The sequence below is a fragment of the Culicoides brevitarsis genome, unplaced genomic scaffold, assembly GCF_036172545.1.
Source record: "Culicoides brevitarsis isolate CSIRO-B50_1 unplaced genomic scaffold, AGI_CSIRO_Cbre_v1 contig_101, whole genome shotgun sequence".
Classification (NCBI taxonomy): Eukaryota; Metazoa; Arthropoda; class Insecta; order Diptera; family Ceratopogonidae; genus Culicoides; species Culicoides brevitarsis.
In genome coordinates this window covers 1,276-10,094 of record NW_026973485.1, presented here as the reverse complement: position 1 = coordinate 10,094, position 8,819 = coordinate 1,276, and the positions used below count along the sequence as shown (strand labels likewise).

Here is an 8,819-nt window from a genome sequence, read left to right as displayed (position 1 = left end):
CACACACTCACGTTCACACCATTAATCAATATAAATATATAAAATAAATATTAAAAACACGAACACTGAATCACATTGCTGCTGTCTGCTCCTCAATTACCCCATAAAAAAATTATAAAAATCGTATTAGATGAATAAATAATGTGTTGTTATTATCTGTCTATTAACGAAACATGAAAGAAGATTTTTTTTTGACAAATTAATTAATTTTTAATTAAATACTTGTTTGTACACGGCAACTGTCGCGTCGTGAAAGTAATTTAAACACCTGTGTAAATTACGCGCAATTTTTATTATTATAATTATAATAATTGGTTAATACTAATTTATTATTTATTACAAAATTTTCCGGATTACTAAATTGCATGAGAAATGGAAATAATGCAACATGCAATATATATACGTTTTTTCAATTAAATTAAATTATCCTGTATGAACGCAAGAAAAAAACACATCGCACCGAGTTAATAACATATTTCATAAAAAGTACATTACAATTTTATTATTATTATAGAATAACAAAATCTTTTAAAAAAATATATTACAAAAATAATGATAATGAAACTACACAAGGTATTTGTTACAGTACACTTTTTTGTATGAGTATTAAAAAAAAATTAAAAAATATATATATTGACAAAAAAATAAATAAATAAATAAAAAGCGGACACCACAAAATAAAACAAAACAAAAAATAAAGGATAATTATATTATATATTATCACGATGTGTATTTTCATATATTTTTATACAAATACTAAAGGACAGCAAACATTAATTACAAACCAACAAAAAAAAATATTTACGAAGCAAATAACAAAACAAAATATTTATTATATTATATACAATACATGCAACCGAAATAGACAAGGGTCTTCTTCCAAAAAAGTTATTATTAGATTTCATTACATTTATTATAATTATAGTTATTTATATAAAAACAGCAACAACAACAACAAAGTTAATTACGTATAATTATTTACCTATTATTATTATATTACTACAAATGTTACACAGTTCCTGGAAATGTTCAAGTTTTTTATATTAAACAATCATTATTTTTATCCTGAAGTGATGAAAAAATAATTAACAAAGTATTAGAATTTTTGTATTATTTTAAATAACATACACAAAAAAAATCAATTTTTTATCATATCTTAGAAAAAAAGTTATTAGTTGTGTATACAAAATAAGCGAAGAGAAGAAAACCTCAAAACATGATATTTTTATTATTAATGTTAAATAACAAACATACAAAAAAATCTAAAGAAATGTTATACAAACATAAAATATAATTAAAAATAAATCGTTAAATGGAATTAAAAATAGATAAAAATTAAAAAAAAGATGTAATCTTGAATTATATAAAAAATATATAAATTATTATTATCATTATATTATATAGAAAATTAATTAATTATACATATTATTAACAAATAAAAAAAATAAATAATAATAATAAAAAAAAACAAATAAAGTGGAAATAATATTCAAAAAACGCTCTAAAAAATAATGGTCTACCAGAAACTAGGCGATAATATTATATTGACACGGATTTGTTTAACAAATTTTAGTTTAAAAAAAAATAAAACAAAAAATATTTTAAATTAATATAATATACATAAAACACAAACACGCCTAATTTAATGACGACAAGTTCATGTCAATATAATAATTAAAAAAAAAAATAAATGGAGATGTTAAAAAAAAATAAAATAAACAATGCATGTAGAAGAATGATTGTTATAGTATAAAAAATATTCAAAATAATTAACAAAAATAAAATTTTGAATTTATCTTAATTTTTCCTATTAATTATTAATTAAATTATTAAATACAATAAAAATCTCAATTTTTATAACAAATAATAATTCAATAATTAATAGGCTAAAATTATGATGAATTCTGATTGGTTAAATTATAAAATTATACAAAAACAAAAAAAAACAAATATTAATGCAAAAAATATATGGAATTAAAAAAAAAGTAAATAAACGCCATTTTTGTAATGGAATGGAAGGTATTACCAAAAAAAAAATATTTTTTTTAATTTTTTTTTTATAACCAGGCGTTTCCATTTTGAGGGTAAGTAAAAGAAAACTATTTTTTTTTTAATGACACAAATAACTTTCTTTTTTTTATTTTTCATAATCTGTTGTTTGTATGTATTTTAATTATTTATATTATAATGTTATTTTTAAATTTAATTAATTAAATTTGTTATAAAGACATTTATCATAATTTTTTCTTTGTTTGAATAAAAGTTTTAAAATATATATATATTTATAAAATTTTTTTAAAGATAAAAATAATTAAATATAAAACTTTTTAAGATTTAATATTTTTTTCCGTTTATATAAATGTATTTTCCTTGGAATTGACTTAATAAATTTTGATTCTTTTTTTTTAATATAACTTAAAAATTAAAATAATTCAGATTTAAAAGGATGCTCCTAATTAATATTATTTTAAAACTTAAATATTGATATGATTTAGAGATGGAAATGTTTTTAGAATAAATATCAATTTTTTTTTTAGAAAAGAGAAGGAAAGGAAAGAGTTTGAAAAATTCGTTTGGTAAACATTTATAATGTGTATAATTTTTATATTTGGAATTTTTTTTTAATAATTTCAGATTTTTTTATAATAATATTTACAACATATATGACGCTTAAAGCAGAGACAGAGAGAAAATGTTTAACTTGTCAATTGACTAAAACTGATTTAATTAAAAAAAAATAATATAAAATTTTATGATGATTATTATTTTTTTTTAAATATATATGTTTTTTGTATTTTTTTTTAAATATTTATATATAGTGAAATTGAATATGTTTGTATGTATTATATTGAATGTTTTTTTTTTTTTGTAAAATGTTTAAAGACTCAAAAAAAGTGACTCGTTTATAAGCTGTCTGACTCGGAAGCGGATGAATTTTGTTATGAACTGTCGACCGTTGACCGATTCCTGTTGAATCTCCGTGTAGCTAGCTCTGAATTTTGCACGGGACCCAAATTGGCGGCCTGCGGCGATGAAATTGCACGATAAGTAGCCTTGACGGCATCCCGTATGACTGCCGAATTTTGCGGAAGGTTCATTGAATTGTGAGCCGCGGCGAATTGTTGTTGTTGTTGTTGTTGCGGCATCATTTGTTGCGCGACATCTTGACTTTGTTGTAATTGCATAAGTTGAAGTTGTTGCTGCAATTGATGGGGTTCTTGCGTGGGATGCATGCCATGATGATGATGATGATGATGTTGATGGTGGTGGTTATTCTGATGTTGACTGGCTGAGAAACCGGCTTGACTGAATTGCCAGAGCCAGGGGTTGCAGAGAATTTGATCGGCGGTCGGTCGACTACTCGGAACAATGTGAAGCATTTGCGTGATGAGGACTTTTGCCTCGCTTGATATGGTTTGCCAATTCTGAAAAAAATGGAAAAATTTAATTTAATTATAATTTTTAATTAACTTTTAATTTTTTTATACTTTTTAATTAAAATATTAAATTTTATAAATAATGTAAATTAAATCAATTGAAAAATTAATTACTAATTTAGTTAAAAACATTTTAATAAAAAATTTAGAAAAAATCAATTTTTAATTTAAATTTAAAATTATTTTTTTTACAAATTAATTAAATTATTTTTTTATATTTTATTTTAAAATTAATTCAAATCATGACAATTTGAAAATAAAAAATAATTATTTATTAATATAAATAATTTGAATAAATAATTTTGAAAATTAATTAATATTAAAACTAAAATTTTATTTTTAATTAATTTAAATAAATAATTTTAATTAAATTATCATATTTAATTAATTTTAATCATAATTTTTCCATTATTTAAATTAATTTTATTTTTTTTAATTTTTTAATTAAAATATGAAATTTTATAAATAATTTGAATTAAATCAATTTGAATAAATTAATTTTTAATTTATTTATTTTTGAATTTATTTAATTTTTAAAATTTTGATTAAAAATAAAAAAATCAATTTCACAATTAAATCCTTTTACAAAAATTATTTTAAATAGAAATTACTTATTTTCATATTTTAAAGTAAGAAAATCCCCAAAAAATTACTATTTAAAATTTTAAAAATTTTAATTTTGCCTAATTTCATCTGAATTGAACAAAAAGTTTGAAAAAAAAATATTACCCCATTTTCCAGATCGATTCTCCCAGATTCAATTCTCTCGAGTATCTGTTCCGGCTCGTCAGGTCCCGAAGCAAAGGGCGTTCTCCCATCTAGCATAATGTACAAAAGCACTCCCAACGACCAAATATCGCATGCCATGTCATATCCCCGTCTTCGCAGCACCTCGGGCGCCACAAAGTTCGCCGTGTAGCACGGTGTCATAAGTAATCCATTATCGGCTCTCCATTGCTTCGCGAAGCCCAAATCGCACAATTTCAACGAATCCGGCGTTTGTCTTATCGAAGCGTACAACATGTTTGACGGTTTCAAGTCGCGATGCACGACGCCATGCGAATGCAAAAACGCAACTGCCGACACAATTGTTCGCAACACTGCCGCTGCCTCCATTTCCGACATCCGTTGAATCAAGAGAATGCGATCGAGTAGTTCGCCGCCCCGCAACAGCTCCATCACGAGATAAATGTTTCGGATGTCCTCGTGCACACCGAAGAGCTTCACGATGTTCGGATGGTTGCCGTAACGCAGCAAAATTTCGATTTCTTCGCGGCAATCGTGCCCAGCCTTTTCGATTATTTTTACAGCAAACTGCTTTTTGGTGGTTTTTTGTTCGCACAAGTGACAAACGGAGAACGTGCCGGCACCCAGTTCCTCCATGAGATTGTACTCGTCGCCAAATGCGGTGGCTTGAACACCCGGAATTTCCGAGCTGATGGGCGCAAAGGGAGAACGCGATAAACTACTTGAACTATTTCGATTCTGGTCTTCCAGTAGGCCGGGTGCGATGAAACTAAAGCCGCGGAAAATCTCGTGAGCACTCGCACTTATGGGACCTCCTAAAAAGAATTAAAAGAAAAATTTAAAAATTATTTAAACAACAAAAAAAAAATCAATTTTTTATAAAGATTTTTTTTAAAAAGTTAATTTTTTAATTAAAAAAATTAAAAATAAAAAAAAATAATTAAATAAAAGAAATTTTACTAAAAAAGAGTAAAATTATAATAGATATTGCAATAACTAAAATAATTGAAATAAAATTTTATTTTAAAAAAAATCTAAATTTTAATTAAATTTTTTTATGGCTTAATTTTTTTAAATAAGAAAACAAAAAAAAATAAATTTTAGATTAAAAATTATAATTTATGTAAATTAAAATTATACAAAACAAATTAATTTTAAAAATTATTATCAAAGTCAAAATTTATATTTTTCAAAATAAAATTTGAAAAAAAATATTTAATTTAATGAAAGTAGTAGGGAATGAAGTATAAATTTAAATTTAAAAAAATACAGTCAAAAATTTAATTTTAAAATAATTTTAAAATATTTATTAAAGTTTTATTAAAAGATATCAATTTAAATTTTATAAAAAAAATTAAGAATTTAAAAAAAGTTATCTCAATTTTTATAAAATAAAAATTATTAAAAAAAAATTTAATAAAATAATTAAATTAAATTTTATTAAAAAAATAAGAATAAGAATTTGAAAAAAAAAATAATTCAACTTTTTATAACATAAAAATTTTAATTTTAAAAAGTAAAATTAAAAAAGTTTTTAAAATAGGTACAAGAAATTATTTTAATAAAAAAAAATTAAATCTTTATTAAAATGAACCCATAATTAAATTAAATTTTTTTTTTTAAATAAAATTTTAATTCAATTTCAAATCAATAAATTTTAATTTAAATAAATTTAAAAAAAATAAAATCTTGTTAAATTTCTCACCTGGACTGTCTCTGAAGAAGGAACTCGGTGACTTATCCGTATACTCTGTGTCGAAATAAAATGCGTCGTCTGCCCGCGATACGGCTGGAATGAATGGGGGCCTCACCTCTTTCTTCTCGAGCGCGGGCCAATCAATTGTCGCAAAAAACTCATGCCTCTTGATATCCTCGATGCCATTTTCCGACGATCCGAGTCTATTTTGCGGATTTCTCTTAAACAGCGCCCGCAACAAACTCTGCGCCTCCGGACTCAAATTCTCCGGCATTCCCAGTTTCGACTTTAGAATTTGATTCATCGTGTCTTGCCGATTCTGTCCGTGAAACGGAAGATTTCCCGTAAGCATCTCGAACATCAGTACGCCATAACTCCACCAATCGGCAGCAAAAGTGTGTCCTTTGCGATTGACAACTTCCGGTGCCATGTACTCGACGGTGCCGCAAAAGCTATAAGTTTTCGCGCCATCCAAGGGCTGCTTGGAAAGTCCGAAATCTGTGAGTGCAATGTGTCCATCTTGATCGAGGAGGATATTTTCGGGCTTTAAATCGCGATAAATGACACCCAAACTGTGCAAATGATTCAGTGCCAACGCTAATTCAGCCAGATAAAATTTGACATCCTCTTCGGTGAACATAATTTCCTTGCTTAAACGTGTGAAGAGATCGCCGCCACGCAGGAAATCGAGTATCAAGTACAATTTTCCGGGCGTTTGAAAGGCGTAATGCAGTTTAACGATGAAATTGTGACCGACATCTGCCAAAATATTTCGTTCGTTGGTACTGCGAACGCGATCTTTCACCTTTAATGTCGCCTTTTTCAGCACTTTCATGGCATAAAGGGTGCCCGCGTCTTTCCCAACGACTTTTCGCACGAGAAAAACTTTCCCGAAAGATCCTTCGCCCAGCACCTTCAGCAACTCAAACTGCGACGGATCCGCTTTTTCGTGTCCTTCGCGGACCAATTCCCTCACTTCAATCTCATGTTCGCGCCCGCCGCCATATGCTTCCTCCATTTCCATTGGCTCCGTCACATCCATCGTCTCGTCGAAATCCATGCCAGAAGCGGACTAAAAAAAAATTTTTTTTTGAAAAATTCCATTAAAAAAATTTATTTTAGAGAAAAAGTTGGTAAAATCCCATTATTGAAGCGAATCGAAGGTAAAAATTAAAAATTTCCATCCCCATTTCGACATAAAAAGGACATATGGTACGTAAGACGACAGCAATGCGAGAAAAAAAACATCAGCAGCACTACAACAACAAAACAACTTGTTGCAAAAATCAATATTAATGTATGTCGCATGTACCGTACACGCGATACGCAACAGCAGCAACACAGTGTCTCGCCACATACACACAAGAGGGTCGGAAAACTAGGTGAAAATTTTGCCAATACGTCGGGATTATGCCAACTTTTAATCCAATTAAGCGACTTTTCTCGCCTTTCAAACACGAAACAAGGACAAAAAAAATCATTTCTTACCGCTTCCAGGCCATTCATGGAGACTCCCGTGGCATTGGCGCTCCGAAAGGGATGCGAATTATCAAAATTTGGATTCGCTAAAGGCATTTTTAGCATTTGTGGTTGTTACGGCAATTCCTGTTTTTGTGACGTTCACCATGCAACACTTCCTCAAACAACACTGACGACGACAACGACGACAACTGGATAGTAATTCACTTAATTGAAATTTGCACCATCGGAAGCGAAATTAATCATTTCTTTTATTTTATGTAATAGTCCGCTAATTAGTCGGCATTGAAATTCGCTTTTGTAGGCCTGTTTGTGCGGAGGCTCGTTGCGTTGCTTCACGATGCAAATGTTAACTTTATGACGAAAAATTACAGGGAAAATTCACAAAAATCACTGGACACGAATTTTTTGATGTTTTTTTATGTAGTGTCTTTGGGCTTTGATGTTGACGTCTTGCACGGATCGGAGGCATGCAAGATTTTGAGACGAATGAAAGTGATGAAGTGCAATTTTTTGCATTTCCGGATTATTCATTGCAGTTCTTGTATCACAGGAAAAAGCCTTTGATTTTTTTAATACAAATTTTTTAAAAATTTTTTTAAATTTTTGTGAATTTTTTAGGAGGAATATCGATTATTAAAATTTTGTATTTAAATAACTCAATTTTTCATTTTTTTTAAGTTTTTATAAAAAATATTCAATTTTGTAAAAGATTGATGTAAAAAATTTGCAAAATCTTAAAAAAATTCGATTTCGTTAAAAGTTCGGAAACCTGGGAACCTCATTTCCGGAAAATTTACAAAAATCATAAAGAAATTTCATAGTGTTCGGCACATGCTGCATGTAAAAAAACCATGCATGCATGCAGCATATATGTCGACATGCATGCTGCATGCATGCAACATACTCACAAATTTCAATAGTCCAAATTTCAGTTTTTTAAAGAAAAAATTATTTTTTTTTTCACACTAAATTGAAAATGAATTAATAATTAAATAAAGAATTGAAAAAAATAATTTTCAAAATTGATGAAAAAAAATTAATAATTTTAAAAATATCATATCGTGATGTCGAATACCGATTTTCAAATTAAGACATATTTAAATTCTAAGTAATTTTTTACCATTATGTAGCTTAACCAATCTGAAAAATATCTATTTTCGTTAAACTATAGTTCCATTTTTTTTTTCATTGAAACTTTTCCATTATTGATAGAAAAATATAGTCAAGCTCTTTTTAAAAATCTCAAAACTTTTGTTCAAAAATAAGAAAAATCTTAAAAAATTCAATTTGTCGTAATGTTTTTAAAAGCTATTTAACCCAAAACATTTGACTTTTATTGTATCGGTCTTTAATAGCTACTAAAAAAGTAAAAATATTTTATTTTTTTTTCTTTAAAAAAAAATTTTTTTCATCAAAATAATTTTATTTTCATATTTTACATGTCGACATGTAAATTT

The 8,819-nt window shown here is 27.1% G+C and overlaps 1 protein-coding gene across 1 annotated transcript; it reads right to left on the bottom strand.

The window, feature by feature from the left end:
• Window positions 1-2,434: 2,434 nt before the first annotated feature.
• Window positions 2,435-7,774, bottom strand: LOC134836646 (ribosomal protein S6 kinase 2 beta-like). Its single transcript, XM_063851825.1, has 4 exons — window positions 7,369-7,774; window positions 5,890-6,952; window positions 4,167-4,999; window positions 2,435-3,425 (listed from the first exon to the last, which is right to left on the bottom strand). Exons 1-4 carry the CDS (start codon window positions 7,462-7,464, stop codon window positions 2,940-2,942), a joined length of 2,478 nt encoding a protein of 825 aa, XP_063707895.1. The 5' UTR covers window positions 7,465-7,774; the 3' UTR covers window positions 2,435-2,939.
• Window positions 7,775-8,819: the final 1,045 nt, after the last annotated feature.